Source organism: Carettochelys insculpta, chromosome 17, assembly GCF_033958435.1.
Source record: "Carettochelys insculpta isolate YL-2023 chromosome 17, ASM3395843v1, whole genome shotgun sequence".
NCBI lineage: Eukaryota > Metazoa > Chordata > Testudines > Carettochelyidae > Carettochelys > Carettochelys insculpta.
The window spans coordinates 31898949-31916897 of NC_134153.1; the positions used below are offsets into that span (position 1 = coordinate 31898949).

At 46.8% G+C, this 17949-nt stretch overlaps 1 protein-coding gene across 9 annotated transcripts in view; it reads right to left on the bottom strand.

Moving 5' to 3' along the window:
* RALGAPB (Ral GTPase activating protein non-catalytic subunit beta) overlaps positions 1–17949 on the bottom strand; it is a 112580-nt gene that overhangs the window by 35746 nt on the left and 58885 nt on the right. For 7 of the 9 annotated variants that reach the window (XM_075011356.1, XM_075011353.1, XM_075011355.1 and 4 more), the window contains 5 exons: positions 17207–17321; positions 15984–16131; positions 14887–14951; positions 14571–14703; positions 10048–10181 (listed from right to left, as the gene is read on the bottom strand). In XM_075011356.1, coding sequence (XP_074867457.1) covers positions 10048–10181; positions 14571–14703; positions 14887–14951; positions 15984–16131; positions 17207–17321 — 595 coding nt within the window. The remainder of the gene's footprint in view (positions 1–10047; positions 10182–14570; positions 14704–14886; positions 14952–15983; positions 16132–17206; positions 17322–17949) is intronic. The other 2 variants (XM_075011357.1, XM_075011350.1) reach the window with 1 other exon arrangement.

Genomic DNA, 17949 nt, shown 5'->3' on the forward strand with positions numbered 1-17949 from the left:
ACTCAGTACCAAACGGTCTGAGTATTAGCCAAGACACAAGTTGGGGCAGATCCTAGCCAAAGAGCTTATTATTACTTATTATACAAGGACTTCATTGACAGGATGTACATGGCAGCATCCCGGATGGAGGTCACCAGCTGACTGCAGAAGGTGACAGTGGTACTGGAAGAAGGAGATGGCTGCTTGGAGTGGAGGAGTCCCGCGACAGTAGGCAGTGCTCCTCTCTCATCCAGTCCATCACGGCGAAAAACAACAATAAAAAAACCAGAACAAAATAGTATGCTGTACTAGCAACAGCAGAGGATAATTAGTGCTCATGGCTGAGGCAGTGACACGATCACCCCCAAGGCTGGGAACTCAGAGCCTCCACCCCTACCAGGAGGCAGGATAGGGTGGTGTCAATTGGGGACGGAGGCATGATCCACTCACTTGACCTCTCAGGAAGTTGCTGCCTGGCTCGACCCTGCTCCCAAGACATTACAGAGAGGCTGCCAAGACTCATCGGTCTCTCTCCCACTCGGTTATTAGTGAGGGACTAACAATACTTCCATCTGTAACACTCAGCGGATCTGCAGTGACTACAGAGTTCTGTGAGGAAGGGTGAAGGGTCTAGGTGGTATTCCCATCCAGACTCACAGGCAAGGACAGATTCATTCTGACAACGAACACATGCCTGAACAGATGGCATTAACAGGAGGGCTCTGGCTTCCTTGATCATGGGATGCAGCTCCAGGATGGAAGACGCTCCTCAAGAAGGGAAAGAGCAACTTCATCCATCAATTAGATAGCCTCGTGAGGAAGGCTTTAAATGAGGCTCAAAGGTAATGACAATTGCCCAAAAGTGGGTATGCAATAAAAATAGATGACCTCAACAGCTAAATTACAGTGGAGTCTTACGCGTAACAAAGGGGGAATACTGTGGAATAAAATTTGCTCAACATCTTAGATGCTTATACACAAAGGCAAGGAGTATGGGGAATAATGAGGAAGAACTAGAAGATGTAGTATGACCTATATTATGACTTAACAGATAGACTTGGTGGGATAAATCTCATGACTGAATATTGGTATAGAAGGATACCATTTGTTTGTGAAGGTCAAGGAGAAAGATGTTGCACTGTATGTTTAGAATGTATTCAACTGTTATGAGGTTCTGAAGGAAGTGAAATGTGGCCAACTGAAAATCTCTGAATGAAGATAAAAGGGGATTAAAAACAGGGTTGACTTCATCATAAGTGTCTTCAACGTGTTGCCAAATCAGGAAAAGGAAGAAGGCGTCAGACATGTAGAAGAACATAATTTACTGGGCAATAGTCAACATGGGTTCTGTAAAGGGAAAGCGTGTTTTACGAATCTATTGGAATTTTTTGAAGGGGTTAACAAACATGCAGACAACGGGGATCCAGTAGATATAGTTAGTATGTTTAGATTTCCAAAAAGCCTTTGACACAGTCCCTCACCCAAAGGCTCTTGTATAAATTAGCTTGTCATGGGATAAGAGGGAAGATCCTTCCATGGATTGAGAACTGGTTAAAAGACAGGAAACAAAGGGTAGGAATAAATGGTAAATTTCCTGAATGGAAGGGTAATGAGTGGAGTTCCAAGGGTCAGTCCTAGGACCAATCATATTCAACTTCTTCATAAATGTTCTATAGAAAGGGATACGTAGTGAGGTGGTAAAGTTTGCAGACGATAAAGTGTTCAAAATAGTTAAGACAAAAGCAGACTGTGAAGAACTTCAAAAAGATCTCACCAAACTGAGCGACTGGGCAACAAAATGGCAAATGAAAGTTAATGCGGATAAGTGTAAAGTAATGCTCATTGGAAAAAATAACCCTGAGTATACATACAATACAATGGGGCCTAATTTAGCTACAACTAGGAAAGAGATCTTGGGGTTATCGTGGATATTTCTCTGAAAACATCCATGCAGCGTGCAGTGGCAGTCAAAAAGCAAATAAGATGTTAGGAATTATTAACAAAAGGGACAGAAAATAAAGACTATTTTACTGCCCTTTATAAAACTATGGCATACCCACATCTTGAACACAGCGTACAGATGTAGTCTCTTCACCTCAAAAAAGATATTTTGGCAGTAGAAAAGGTTCAGAAAAGGGTCATCCTGCCCGCATTCCGGATCATGTCCAGAGTAAAGTGAAGGAGCTGCGGCAGGGTTACGCCCGGGCCCAGGATGCGGCCGGCCGATCTGGGGCCGCCCCTGTCACCTGCCCCTTTTACAGGGAGCTCAGGGACATCCTGGGCCCCCGGCACACCTCCTCCCCTCCAGCCACTCGACACCTCGGCCAACGAGCCCCAGCAGGCCCCAGAGGCGGAGTCTGCTCCGGAGGCAAGCCCTGCACACCGGGGGCTCCCCCAGGAGCCCACCCCCGGGGCACCGGAGGAGGAGCTCTCCTCCAGCGACACCGGCCTCCAGATAATGCTGCTGTCCTGGAGCTCCAGCCGGGCGTCTGCCCCCCAGGTGTCCCCCGACCGTGGGAGTGGACCGTCAGGTATGTACCCCCCGGTGCACACCCCCGGGGTTGAGGGGAGGGGGTAACAGATATGACCAGGGCCCTCCACATGCCCAGATGACCATGGCCCCAAGGACAGCAGTGGCATGTCCCTCAGAAGAGTGCATCAGCCCCTGCCCCCCAGCACGACAGTGCCATGCCCCATCCCCGGGGCTGGGGGGAGCGGAACCTCTAGGGTCCCCCGGGGAGAGGGGGTGGAACACCGAGCAGCAGCAGCAGCATATGATGGAGTGGGGGGAGTGCAAATGCGAGACTCAGGCTAGATATGAGAAACAAGCTGAATAGCTCCCAGTGGCTAAGGATGACCCTGGGGCTACAACTGGCAGGTTACACCTCTGCCCTGAACAAAGAGGAGGGAGGAGCCGAGCTGGGTTTGAATCGGGGGCGGCAGTTAGAGGCTAGGGGAAGGGAGAGCTAGAAGGCAGCCAACCTGAGGAGGGGGAAAGCTACACCCCAGAGGGGCACCCCTCGGGGTCTTCTCCCCAGGACGGGTTGGAAGGACCGTCTCTGACTGCTGTACTGTCGCTTCTGAGAGAAACTGGGCATCTGTTGCCTAATAAACCTCCTGTTGTACCTGCTGAGTGAGAGTCACTCCTGCAAGCGGACGGGATGCTGTGCAGGGGGACCCCTGAACCCCATCACAGCAGCGTCTGACGGGGATGGGGAACCTGCAGCAGAGGGGTGGGGGGACAAGGGCCACGGCTCGGGGACCACACTAACGGCTGTCTCCACTCTTCTTCCCCCCCTCCTGTGTTCCGCAGCTGCACCATCGGAAGGACCGGAGAGCGCCAGCGAGGCGTCAGTGGTCCCGGACAGCCCTCCGGGGCCATCACTCCAGGCCAGCCCCTCAGTGGAGGACCGACCAGCCCCACGGCAGGGAAGACGGCGGACCCAGCACCAGCAGCCGACGGTGACGGATCCCCAGCTCCTGGCCCTCCACCGTCAGCAGCTGGAGGTCGCCGAACAGCGGCTGCGGGTGGAGGAACGCCGCCTCCACCTGCAGGAGCAGGCGCTGGCCTGGCGCCAGGAGGCATGGGGGAACTACATGCGGACCCTCAACCGCATCACAGACTCCCTTGGCCCCCCCATGCTGCGCCGGCAGCCGCAGCGCCCGCCCTGCCTGCTCCACCTGCTGGTCCACCCACTGCACCGTCCGCCGTTGCACTGCCACCCGCCACCGAGGGCCCTTCCGCCAAGGGGGACCTGGGGCCAGCTGACACTCGCCGGCCGTATCTCCCGGTCCGCCCGGCCCCCAGCCAGCCCCAGCCAGGGCTGAGGCCAAGGCCAAGGCTGAGGCGGGGATCCCGGCCGTCCACCCCCAGCACTGGACTTTAGGGGTGTGGGGCCCAAGATGTGGCGCCCCCCTTTGTATATATTCCCCCCAGTTTTAAGTTAGTTTGTTGTAAATAGTTTGTATATTTGACCCGTTACAATGCTGATGCTTACCCCACCACGTAAATAGTTCTCCCCTTCCTTGTCTTCCCCTTTCATGTTATCCCTATTTTTATAATGTATATATATTTATCAGTTAGATTTCCCCTGTACACAGTTAGTTAGTCTTGTTGATAATAATAATAAGAGTTCTAAAGATTTTTGAGTTGACGAACAACTGTCTGCTTTTATTTGTACAAGAAAAGTCGCGGGGGGGGGGCTCTTGGGTGCTCTGTGGTGTGGGCATAGGGGCAGGGAGTGTTGTGGAGGATGGGGGGGGGCAGTGGGGGGCCTGCCAGCGTTCACCCCGTGGCCTCATCGAACTGGACCCACAGGGCCTCCCGGACCCGGGTCCCTTCGGGGTCCACCTGGCGGCTGGGGGCAGCGGGTGGCTGCACAGCGGCCCTGCCGGCCTCCACAGCCCAGCCCTGAAAGAAGGCCTCCCCCTTGCTCTCCACGAGGTTGTGTAGGGCGCTGCACGTGCCCACAATCTGGGGGATGTTGGTGGGGCCCGCATCAAGGCAGGTGAGGAGACACCTCCAGCGCCTTTTAAGGCGGCCAATTGTGCGCTCCACCACCTGGCACGCGTGGTTCAGGTGCTGGTTGGAGTGCTCCTGGCTGGCAGACAGATGGCCCGTGTACGGGTGCATGAGCCAGGGCCGAAGGGGGTATGCTGCATCTGCGATGACGCAGAGGGGCATGGTGGTGTCCCCCACAGGGACCTCCCGCTGGGGGATGTAGGTCCCCGCCTCCAGCCGGCAGCATAGGCCCGAGTTCTGGAATACCCGGGCGTCATGGGTGCTGCCAGGCCAGCCCACATAAATGTCCAGGAAACGGCCCCGGCTGTCCACCAAGGCCTGGAGGACCACTGAGTGGTAGCCCTTCTGGTTGATGTAACGTCCTCCACTGTGCTCCAGGGCGCGGATGGGGATGAGAGTCCCATCCAGAGCCCCGAAGCAACTGGGGAAGCCCAGGGTGGCAAAGCCCATGATGGCGGCATCCGGGTCTCCAAGCCTCACGAGCCTGTGGAGGAGCAGGGCGTTGATGGCGCGGACGACCTGCAGGGGAAGCACATGGGAGAGCACCAATGAGGGGTGTGCAGGGTGTGTGTGGCCCTCCCCTGCCAGGGCTGCCTCCCCCTCCCCCCATGGGTCCTCTTACCTCCATGAGGACAGCCCCAAAGGTGGCCTTGCCGATGCCAAACTGCTGGCCCACGGATCGGTTGCTGTCTGGAGTGGCCAGCTTCCAGACAGCGATGCCGACCCGTTTCTCGACGCTGAGGGCACGCCGCATGGTGGTGTCCTGGTGCCTCAGTGCGGGGGTGAGCCACTGGCACAGCTCCAGAAATGTCTGCCGGCTCATGCGAAAGTTCTGGAGCCAGCGCTCGTCGTCCCACTCTCTGAGCACCAGCCGCTCCCACCAGTCGGTGCTCGTGGGGTAGCTCCACAGCCGGCGGCATGTGCGGCAGCGTGTGCGGCGGGGTGCTGCACGGTTGGGGGCTGTGTCCTCCTCCCCTGTGGGCAGCTCCTCCTCTGTGGCAAGGAGGAGCTCAGCTGCCTCCTGCATGGCATCGAGCAGGGCGAGCACTGCTCCTGCAGGGGCAACTGGGTGGACCTCTGGCTGCTGCTGCTGCTGCTGGGGGTCCATGACTGCGATGCTCGAGGTGTGCGTGCCTATGGCTCTGCAGACCGCGTGCTGTGCAGGCTGTGTGTGTCTGGGAGGGGCCCTTTAAGGGAGCGGCTAGCTGTTGCCCCGGAAGAGCTAGTCCGCTCTGTGACCCTGTCTGCAGCTGTTCCTGGCACCCTTATTTCGACGTGTGCTACTTTGGCGGGTAGACGTTCCCTCGCAGCACCTATTTCGATGTGGTGCTGCCCAACGTCGATGTTCAACGTCGACGTTGCCAGCCCTGGAGGACGTGTAGACATTATTCATCGAAATAGCCTATTTTGATGTCGCTACATCAAAATAAGCTACTTCGATGTAGTGTTCACATGTAGACGTAGCTACAGTGTCACATAAAGAACTGATAGAAATGTGATACAGATAAAATTACCATAAGGCAGATGCACAAGTCATTGAAAGACTGTCCTAGAAGAGTAGGTGTTGATGGTTAGCTGTTAAACTGGGAGCATACATCTAGGGGCATCCTGCAAAGATCTGTCTTTGATGGAGTATTTTTCAACATTTTCATGGCAAATAGAGTAAACAGTATGCTTACAAAATTTGCAGGACATCTGTCTAGGAAGTAGTACTGCCAAAAAGAATCTGATGATTATAGTGGATGACAGATTAAGCATGAACCAACAGCTTGATGCAGTTGTCATCCTCCTACACCCAACCCAAAATCATCCTGTGCTGTATTACTAGGGGGGTTGTAGGTGAGTTTGACCACCTGTATAACACCAGGCATTGAATTCTTCTGGGGACTTTCTAAGCAAATATAGTCTATGAATTCTTTTGGGGAAGTCCTAAGGCCCACGTTACCCAGGAGATCAGATGATCACAGCCTTCCAGCCTTGGAATGTATGAATCTATAAGACACAGGAAGTAATTTTTCTGCACTACTCAGCCCTGCTGAGAGCTCAGATGGAGTACCGTCCATGTCTCCTGAAGACGTGACAAAAAATAATTCACTTAATCTGCAGCAAGGGAGATACAAGATTAAAAACCCTAGCTCTAAGGACAGCTAAGTGCTGAAATAGGTTGGTATGGGAGGTTGTGAAATTCCAATCTATGGAGGTTTTGAAGGACAGTTGGACAAACACCTGTGAAGAGTGGTCTAGATTTACTTAGTCTTGCCTCAGGGCAGGAAACTGCAGTAGATGACTTCTTGATGTCTCTCAGCCCTACACTTCTATGGTTCTGTGTAAAAGCAGCACCCTAGGGCAGGTTCTGAACAGCCATACCATATAAGAACATAAGAACATAAGAACATAAGAACATAAGAATGGCCATACTGGGTCAGACCAAAGGTCCATCAAGCCCAGCATCCCATCTGCCGACGGTGGCCAATGCAGGTGCCCCAGAGAAGGAGAACAGAAGACAAGTGATTTATCTCCTGCCATCCATCTCCTGCCCTTGTTATGAAGGCTAGGGCACCATACTTTATCCCTGGCTAATAGCCATTTATGGACCTGACCTGCAAAAATTTATCAAGCTCTTTTTTAAACCCTAATAGAGTCCTGGTCTTCACAGCCTCCTCGGGCAAGGAGTTCCACAGGTTGACTGTGCGCTGTGTGAAGAAAAATTTCCTTTTATTAGTTTTGAACCTACTACCCATCAATTTCATTTGGTGTCCCCTAGTTCTTGTATTATGGGAAAAGGTAAATAATTTTTCTATATTCACTTTCTCCACACCATTCATGATTTTATATACCTCTATCATATCGCCCCTCAATCGCCTCTTTTCCAAACTGAAAAGTCCCAGTCTCTCTAGCCTCTCCCCATATGGGACCCTTTCCAAGCCCCTAATCATCTTAGTCGCCCTTTTCTGAACCTTTTCTAATGCCAATATATCTTTTTTGAGGTGAGGAGACCACATCTGCACGCAGTACTCGAGATGTGGGCGTACCATAGTTTTATATAGGGGAAGTATGATATCTTTTGTCTTATTATCGATCCCTTTTTTAATAATTCCTAACATCCTATTTGCCTTACTAACTGCCGCTGCACACTGCGTGGATGTCTTCAGAGAACTATCCACTATAACTCCAAGATCCTTTTCCTGATCTGTCGTAGCTAAATTTGACCCCATCATGTAGTACGTGTAATTTGGGTTATTTTTTCCAACATGCATTACCTTACACTTACCCACATTAAATTTCATTTGCCATTTTGCTGCCCAATCACTCAGTTTGCTGAGATCTTTTTGTAGTTCTTCACAATCCCTTTTGCTTTTGACTGTCCTGAACAACTTGGTGTCATCTGCAAACTTTGCCACCTCACTGCTTACCTCATTTTCTAGATCATTGATGAACAAGTTGAACAGGATCGGTCCCAGGACTGAGCCCTGGGGAACACCACTAGTTACCCCCCTCCATTGTGAAAATTTACCATTTATTCCAACCCTTTGTTTTCTGTCTTTTAACCAATTCCCGATCCATGAAAGGACCTTTCCTCCTATCCCATGACCACCTAATTTACATAAAAGCCTTTGGTGTGGGACCGTGTCAAAGGCTTTCTGGAAATCTAGGTATATTATGTCCACTGGGTGCCCCTTGTCCGCATGTTTATTAACCCCTTCAAAGAATTCTAATAGATTAGACAGACACGACTTCCCTCTGCAGAAACCATGCTGACTTTTGCCCAACAATTCGTGCTCTTCTATGTGCCTTGCAATTTTACTCTTTACTAGTGTTTCTACTAATTTACCTGGTACTGATGTTAAACTTATCGGTCTATAATTGCCAGGATCTCCTCTAGAGCCTTTTTTAAATATTGGTGTTATATTGGCCGTCTTCCAGTCATTTGGTACCAAAGTGGATTTAAAGGATAGGTTACAAACCACTGTTAATAACTCCGCAATTTCACATTTGAGTTCTTTCAGAACCCTTGGGTGAATGCCATCTGGTCCTGGAGACTTGTTACTATTCAGCTTATCAATTAATTCCAAAACCTCCTCTAATGTCACTTCAATCTGAGTGAGTTCCTCAGATTTGTCGCCTAAAAAGGCTGGCTCAGATTTAGGAACCTCTGTAACATCTTCAGCCGTGAAGACTGAAGCAAAGAAATCATTTAATCGCTCCGCAATGGCACTGTCTTCCTTGATCGCTCCTTTTATATCTTTATCATCCAAGGGCCCCACTGCTTTTTTAGCAGGCTTCCTGCTTCTAATGTATTTAAAAAACATTTTACTATTGTTTTTTGAATTTTTGGCTAGCTGTTCCTCAAACTCTTTTTTGGCTTTTCTTACTACATTATGACAGTTAATTTGGGAGTGTTTAAAAAACATAAAAAACTCTCTGTCCCCAAATGCTTAAAAGAAGAAATGGGAAGGCCCTAGGAATTCCAATGCAACAATTCATTCAATATTAAAAACAAATTTCTTACTAATACTTGTGCACAAAGAAGATGATAATCGCCTCTCTCTCTCTAGCTCCCAGAATTAAGCTTTGCTTGACTTGAATCGCATGAATGAAGTTACAGATTTAAAGTTTTAACTCTGCAGCTCCCAGGAAGTCACAATTCCCTGTTTGAGCTACAGAAGGCCTTCCTTTCTATCTTGGTGTAGTGGAGGTCGTCTAGGATCAGTAAATCCTAGAAGTCTCTTCTGCCTTCATACTCAGAGACAGAAATAGCATAGCTGTCACTTGTGCTCAACAGACGTCTGCTGTGGATTAAGTGTCCTGCTGTGGATTTCATGCTTTGAAGAGGTAGAGAGGTGATGTGTATCTCAGGTGCAGAATCGTCTGATAGTGTTAATATGAGGCAATTCAGTGTACTTCCTAACCACAAACAATGGCTGCCCTAAGAATGTTGGGATACTGCTTGGCTGAAGCCATACATTCCATATTAGGGGAAAACCAAGCAGAAAGGGATATTATACTTTTTACCTTACCGCCGGACTTCCTCAAGGACATCCCAGCATGGCAGCCCTAGCTGGTTCTTAATGTTATGAATTAAAATGACTTTGGAATGCCAAAATCCAGACAAGTGGATTGGTCCAACTACTCGGCTGGGACGGGTAGCCGCCTACTGGCTTCAAACTGATGAGCAGAAACACATCTTTCAAAATAAAAATACTATTTCCATATTAAAAAGCAACCTGTGACTATTTCAAGGGCAGGATGGAAAAGGAGATTCAGAGTGTGGTCTCTTCAGTAAGGATTAGTAAATAGGCTCATGTCCCTAGTAGAATTTCTGAGGCAGTGAACTGCCCTGGAACTGCAACAGTAGCCTTTAAAACCAAGATTTCACATTAACAACCCGAATCATACAATTATCTAGCCCACAAAATCATGCTAGGAATAAACAGCAAGACATGCTTTGTATTTCAGTCAGCAATACCACTGTTTCTTTCTGTAGGACATACTGTGTCTACATATAATCCTGCCAAAACTAAAAGAAGTGAAACTTCAGCTCTCACCTTTGCCAATCCAGAAAGAAGCTCTAATGCAGCTAGTGAGATACTCATGTCCTGTCTCCACTGTGAGTTGAGTCTTTGCGTTACCAGGTGAATACTGCGAATCAGTAATCCAGCCGCTGTATCTGTATTAAGAGCTAGGATATAATCCCAGTAACACATCCCACAGGGAGGGAAAATAACTAAGCATTAGTAACAATAAGCAAAGCAATCTGTCAGGCACAGGCCAAAGCAGTCACAACAAACACACAAAACAAAATTACGTACACCTCAGAAGCTACAGATTTAGTGAATCTCACATGGGTTAATTAATTGCCTTACATCTCCAGCACGTTATACATCTAAGGCTGCATCTACACTACAAGATAAATTCGACTTTAAGGCGATCAGCTCGATATTACCAGGTGACTATCTTCACTCCAAACACCATCACTTTGATTTAGGGTGCACTAACTCGAGTTACAAACTCACAATCACCTGACAGGTGTAGCATCAAGCTCGAATTCAAGTTAGATTAAAGGCTACTGTGGAAGTGCCACATCCTAAAATCGAACTTACTGGCCTCTAGAAGTGTCCCCTATCTATCCCACAGCTCCTCGCTACTAGCGGGAGCTGGGAAAATCACCAGGCTGCTCCACTACTGTGGTGGGGGCCAGGCACCCCACCACTGGGCAGCTAAAGTTATCTGTGGGGGACAGATGCCCATGCAGCAGCTTTTCCACTGGAGCCTGCGAGTAGCAGGCGTTTAGGGTTTTTTGGAGAGGTTTTTTTTTTTTTTTTGGGAGCGGGGAGTGTTTTTGGCTGTTGTTTTCGGGGGGGGGGGATTGTTTTTGGGAGGCTGTTTTTTGGACAGCAGTTGGTGAGAGTGGGGCTGGGGGAAGCTGTGGGGAGGGGGGAGTAAACCCTCTCATTTAAGGGACTATGGGGAAGAATGGAAAGCCCTATTAGCCCATTAAATGGAGGGTTTACACTGTGCTAGTGGGAGGTGGGAAATTGACCAGGGCTGCTGCGCTTTCAGCTTCCCAGGTCCCCCAAGCTGCTGGACCCAGGAAACTGAAAGCACTGCTGCTCCTGGCTTAGAATGCGGGGCTGAGGGAACTGTGGGATAGGTTCCCATAATGCACTGCTGCAACAAAACGATTGATTTCAGTGTGGAAGCAATGTGTCAAATTTGTTGGGAGACCTGTGGGAAGTGGGGATGCTCAAAATCAATTTAGAAAAACCAGAATTATAAAATCAATTTCAATAAATTTGAATTAATCTCATAGTGTAGACATAGCTTCTACTTTCAAAGCAGACTCTTTATACATTTATACACACATTTTACTGGACCTGCCATTTGAATGTAGTTAGGATAATTAATCTAAAACATTTTTGGTGGCCACTGCATGCTGCATAATACTAGCTACCACATTTAAACTGTGGAACAATGGACGGCTAACAGCAGGTTTACTTTATACGAAAGCTTTTCACTAAAGTGTTTACGTTTCTGTAAGAGTTCATAGTTTAAGCATTCACAATTTCAATTAATTCAGACATTAATATGATGCACAAATATTATAGAGTTCTGCATAAAATATTTATGATGAAAATAACGAGCATATCATAAAAATTAGTTCCAGGGATTGAGAGAATTAAGCCTGGAGAAAAAAAGATGTACTGGCTCTACAATTATTTCCATTTGATTTTCCTGTGCCACACACTCGAAATTATTTAAATGATATCTTCTCTATATAATTTAACCTTTGATGGTCATTTAGATTGAATTTTTTTAAGACTAGTATACAGGGGAAAACTGATATTAGAAATAGAGGCTATTGGCAACGGAGCATGTAAGGAAAAAGTTACGGGGTGTTAAGCAACCCACAACAGCCAGCTTCTCCCTTCTCCTCCCAGCACGTCACATCTGCTGGCAGCCCCACTGATCAGCGCCTCCCCTGGCTCCCAGTGCTCCCCGCCCACAGTAAGTAACTGTCCCATGGCACTCAGGAGGCACTGGAGTGAAGAGGGGGCAGGACTGCGTGGGAAGAGGTGGGATGGGAAGAAGCGGGGCATAGTGAGAGGGGTAGCATTCCCACTAAGAGTAGGGCGGATTTGGGACAGGGAGATATGGGGGGGAAAGGCTGGCTCCTCCAGCCCCTGGGGAGCTGGGAAGGAGGCAGCACCTGCTGGTGTTCCCTGGCCACCGGCCCTCCCCCACAGCCCCAGGAAGCCGCAGGCCCCATCCATGCCCCAGAGCAGCTGCAGCCACCGGCCTTCCCTGGGAGCCCTGGGGAAGTAGCAGATGCTGGCAGTCCCCCGCAGCCCCAGGAAAGCAGCAGCTGCCAGCTTCCCTGGAAGCCCCAGGGATGTGGCAGCCACTGGGACTCCCCTGCAGCCCTGAGCCCTGTTCCAGAGAACCTGCAGCCACTGGCCTGCCCTGGGAGCCCTGAGGAAGCGGCAGCTGCTGACCTCCCTGGGAGCCCCAGGGAAGTGGCAGCTGCCCACGCTTCCCTGGGGCTGGGGGTGGGGCCAGCCCAATATGGGACAATTTGTCTCTCTTAAAAAGTAAGTCGGGATGCCTTTTTGGCATCCCAAATACAAGACTGTCCCACTGAATACGGGACAGATGGTCACCCCAACTAAGAGGCATAGGGGAATGACGACAAGAAAAAAAAAATTTCATTAATCTGTATCACATATTTTAAAAACACAGGAATTCTTCGTGAGATTCCTTGGAACACCAGCAACAGAACTCACAAGTAACAGTTGTTGACTGAATGTGAAAACAGACCATCCTAACTCTTAGAAGCCACAGAAGAAAATAAAAACAAACCAACCCTGCTTCTACAAACTTCCCAAATTATGTTTCTATTTTGAACTCACAACCCTGGGTTTAGAAGGCCAATGCTCAAACCACTAAGCTATCCCTCCCCACACTATAATTTATCTGCAGAGAGTACAAGAATAACAGAGCTGTTAGCATAGGTGAGAGAGGTAGCACTCCCAGGGCCTGGTGGGAGCCAGAGCCTGTGACTAAGAGTACGGTGGATTTGGGACAGGGAGATATGGGGGGAAAAGGCTGGCTCCTCCAGCCCCTGGAGAGCTGGGAAGGAGGCAGCAGCTGCTGGTGCAGCTAACAGCTCTGAAAAGTCTCTGGTCAAAACATTATGGAAGTCAGTCTTTAGACTGTATCACACATATAGAATTCAGTAACTGATACATGGAAGAAAAAATCATTATGAACCCTACAGATACTTTGTGTGAGACATGCCAAAAAGCACTTGTCTTAGTACAAACTCAAACCAATTAAAATATGCATATTAAAAACCAACTTGTGCTGAAAAAGCAAAATTCAGATGTCAGTTAAGCCATTTCCAGATAAACTCAAATACTGCACAGATACTGCGGAACAGCTGCTGTCAAACCTAAGCACGGGGGGATATCACCTGCCATTGAAGTCAATGGAAAACCTCATCTTCAGGAGTGCTGGACTTGCTGTGGTGTCCAACCAGTTCTGAAGTGGCTACTGCTGTAGCAAACTAATCACATTATTCTGGAAATATACTTATTGTTCAAGCCAACTAGCCAAACTCAACCAGCCAAATAGCTGTGGCTCATGGCTACTGTGTTGGAAACCACTGCTCTAGAATCTGTGTCTTCTATGTGTGAGCTTCAGAACACACTGCCCACCTAAGGTAACGTGCTGGTAATGTGCCCATAGGCTCATGCATATCCAGCATAAAATGGACCAGGTAACTGTGATCCACTTCTTCCACATGAGAGTTGAGCCCACAGAGACTGTAAGCCCCATGCTGCAATGCTCACTGCAGACCATTAAAATGGTCTGTTCTCAGGCACATCTGGTTAACATTGATTAAAATCACTAAAGATGAACAAATGGATATAAACAGGAATCCAGGATTTCAGCTGGATCATTGCACATAAGATTCAGTACAGCACTGATTTTCCCACCAGGTTTAAAGAAAAAACCCTCACACAATCCAAAGCAATATCAAATTAAAACAAAACAAAATTCTAACATGTTATACCATGGGGTATGCATAACTGATGTACTGTTTTATAGGACCATCATTAGTATTCAGTCTAGAATCCTTTAACTATGATTTAATAAGAGCAGATCAAACTGTGTAAATTGTCACACCTGCACCAAAATCAATGGAGCTACTTGCATTACTTGAATATCTGCCCCAGTATCAGAGACTTCAAAACAAAGCCTTCTGTACTGTATTGTATTCAGTTCTTTCCCACTTTTCATAAGCTTTTAAACTCACTGTACTTTTGTAAGAATACCAACACCACACTTTGCAGGAGGACTGTAAGCTAGCTGAAGAAAACAAAAAAAGGCGAGATCCAGCCGTTAATGCCAGATCCCAAGGGCTATCCATAATGCCCATCACGTTTGGTTGAAAATATCCCCATACAAATTCACATCTCTAAAGGTTTCATCAAACAACCCCTGGAAGGAGTTATATAAAACTGGAATAGTATGGCAACTAAAAACACCCCAAGGGTTAATTCCTTACCATAATCTCTTAGAAGTGCTTGTGCTGGTCTCTCACTATCTGGAGTTGTAGGCTCTGTGCTTCCACCACTGGCTGAACTAATGCCACTGTTAGTGCGACGATGGTTTTTCAAAAGGTTACTTTCTCCACCATTCTGTGGATTGAAATCAGTATGAATGAGCAGATGTTCTGCATATCTGAACACACTCTAGGAAGATGCACTAGAAGAATAAAAAGGTGAACCCTAATGGAATCGGCTTAGACAGCTTGAAAAAAATGGGATAACAGTAATTTTTTTTTTTAAAATAAAAAGTTCAGTGTTAACACAAAAACTCACCATTTCCATCTGACAGCCAATAGCTTCTAAAAGTGCTGAGTCTTGAACAATATTTAACATCGCTCCTGCAACATTAAAATACCCAAAAAAAGGTGAACTACTTACACTTCAAATGTGTGATGTACGCTGCTAAGATCTACAAAAATGTGTCAGTGCTCACTTTGTGAATTATTTTAAATGCACTTGCATTTACAGAGAAGTTTTATATGCTTTCCTCAACTCAAAAAGGCATTTGCTTTTAATAAAGTGCTTTTAAGAAAAAACTTGATGAGCTCAAGCCCCTTTTCCACTAAAACTCCCAAGCTCAGATCTGAAAAAAGCTCATTCTGCAGGCATAGAAAGTACGCACTATAGAGAGGGGTTTTTATACACGGCATACACTAGGAAACCTTTACAAGGATAAGGCATAAGACACTGATTTAATAGGAGCTGGGCAGAGACTGTCTTTGACTACATTTATGTAAAGTGCTCACTTCACTGGACCTTTATCTTGATTCCATCCTGTAGCTCCATTTCTTACGAAAGGAATTTAACACAGGAACTTGACCTCTTTCTGCTGGAATAGCAACACGTAACTAAGTCCCACCTGATCCTGGGTAGTTTTCACAGTATTCTGCTGTCTGCTGTTGAGAACTCAACCTCAGAGTGTAGTATTTGAGCTATGAGGGAAGACTGAAAGAACTGGGTGTGTTTAGTTCAGAAGAGAGAAGATCAGAGGGGACATGATCGTAGTTTACAAGTACCTAAAAGAGGGTTACTAGGAGGAAGGAGAAAATTTTTTCTCCTTGGCCTATGAGGATAGGTAAAGGAGCAATGGGCTCAAACTGCAGCAGAGGAGGTTTAGGTTGGTCAAGGTGGTTAAGAACCGGACTAACTTGCCTACGGAAGTTGTGGAATCTCCATCACTGGAGATATTTAAGAGCAGGTTAGCTAGAAATCTATCAGGGATGGTCTAGACAGTGTTTGGTCCTGCTGTGAGGGCAGGGGGGTGAACGCCATGACCTCTTGAGGTTCCTTCCAGTTCTAGTGTTCTACGAGTCTATTATTTTTCTTATAATTCATCATAAAACAAAAAAAAACAAATATATTCAAATAACCTAGTATCATTTGAGTGTTGTTGGGATCTGTCTCAGTTTGCAATGCTCCTATTAATATATTCACAAGCCTCAACTTCAAGGATAGGAAGGTTACTGGCTTATCATATGATGAGCTGTCGTCATTGCTGAATTTTCCTTCCAGGACAACCTGAAGAAAGAACACATTTCCTTTAATATCAGTTAGCACAGACATGGATTTGATAATCTCAGAGCACTTGCTTCTGTTTGATTAGATTTACAATTTAAGTAATTTAACTAACCCAAAATGAAACTATGAGACTCTCTGACACATTAAACAACATTACTTTCACTGTAAATGAAGAGCTGCATGCAATAAGAATTAGTGTAAATGGAGCAGTTAACTCCATACCAAAATTGGCCTTGGTTATAATAGCAGAATAACGAAGAAATAGAGTAAGTTAAACATAACCCAACTCCCCCATTCTTCAGAGCACAGAAGTACCCTGTGGATTTCTAAGGCAATGTCTACATTACCTGGAAGATCAACCTCTCAGAATTGACCTTCTGGGGTTCGATTTTGCAACACCGGGTAGGGATGTGCAAAATCGACCTATCGGACCAGCAGTCAATCCCTGTACTCCTTGTGGTAGTGAGGAGTTAGGGAGGTCAATGGGGGAAACTCTCCCGTCAACCTTCCTCAGTGAGGCTGGCCAGGTAAGTCGATTTCAGATAAGTTGATTCTAGCTACACAATTGCTGCAGCTAGAATTGTGTATCTGAAATTGACTTATTTTCCTCATGTAGACCAAGCCTAAGATAGCCACAGTCAACTTTGATGGGCTTAGCTCCTCAAGCGAAATCACTTTGACACAATACTTGAGCACAGTAATATCTGAACCTTCGCACTTCTTACCTCTCTGAACAAGTACCTCCCCTACTGCCATAATTACTTAGTCTGAGGATGGAGGGACACCCCTTGGGAACCCCCCTGGAGACTCTTCTTTATTAGTCAGAGGGAATGCTGAAAAGCACCACGTGCCAGCTGCTTTCACTTCCCTACTCTTGCTGAAGAGTTGAGTTTGCTATGTCTACAGACCTAACAATCTGAAAGAAAGACCAAACATGTACCCTTTTGTGCAGAGAATGAACTGCAGGACTACTGGGTCAGTTCTGCAAAGGCACAAGTAGCATTTTACATATTTTGTCAGCATTTTTTTCAGAAATAAATTATCATCACAGAAATCAATCATGCTAATTTATTACCTCAGATTTTATGGTCCCAAAATGATGAGGAAGAGGCATCAAGGACAGCAAAATATTAATTGAGGATCTTCTCAGCTCTGTAGGGTTTATGTAGGTTTTAAACTTTGAGAGTTCTCTGCCAAAAAGAAAAAGCATTAGAAAATTAATGCTTTTCACTTTCAACTTTTCACAGAAGTTTGAAATTAAAATTTAATGCAGCACTGATTACACTAGAACCTGACCCCTGCAAACAGCTTTAAACGCGGTTTCTAAATTTTATGGTCTCATTGGAATTACGTGCATAGAAAGAAGCTAGTGATTTTTAAAACAGTCCGATTTTATTTTCAAAATGCCTCCAAGTATCAGGTGTCAAAGTTTGACTCAGACTCACAATTTATCAGACCACTCTGTTTTATTAGCAAAGCCGCTCTGCTAATACATTTAGAAGTGAGCCTCCCGAGTGGGGCTTGTGTCTCTTAATTTATACAGTTTTTTGGAGAACAAGTTACAGAGAAGTTACAGACAAAAGAAGAAAAAGATTTTAGTCACCACCCTTCGAGATCCCTGAGATCAGTCACGTATCTTCAATTACCTGCCACCCTTAACAATCTCCTTTAACAGCTTCCAGTTAACTTAACTAATTGCCCTTCACACCTTCCATTCTGATGCCTGCTTCTTAGACGTGCTGGCTCCATCTTAATTGCTTCTCCATTCAAAAGCTAACTGTCCCTTCGTGTGCTCCCTCAGATACTTTGTAACATGTT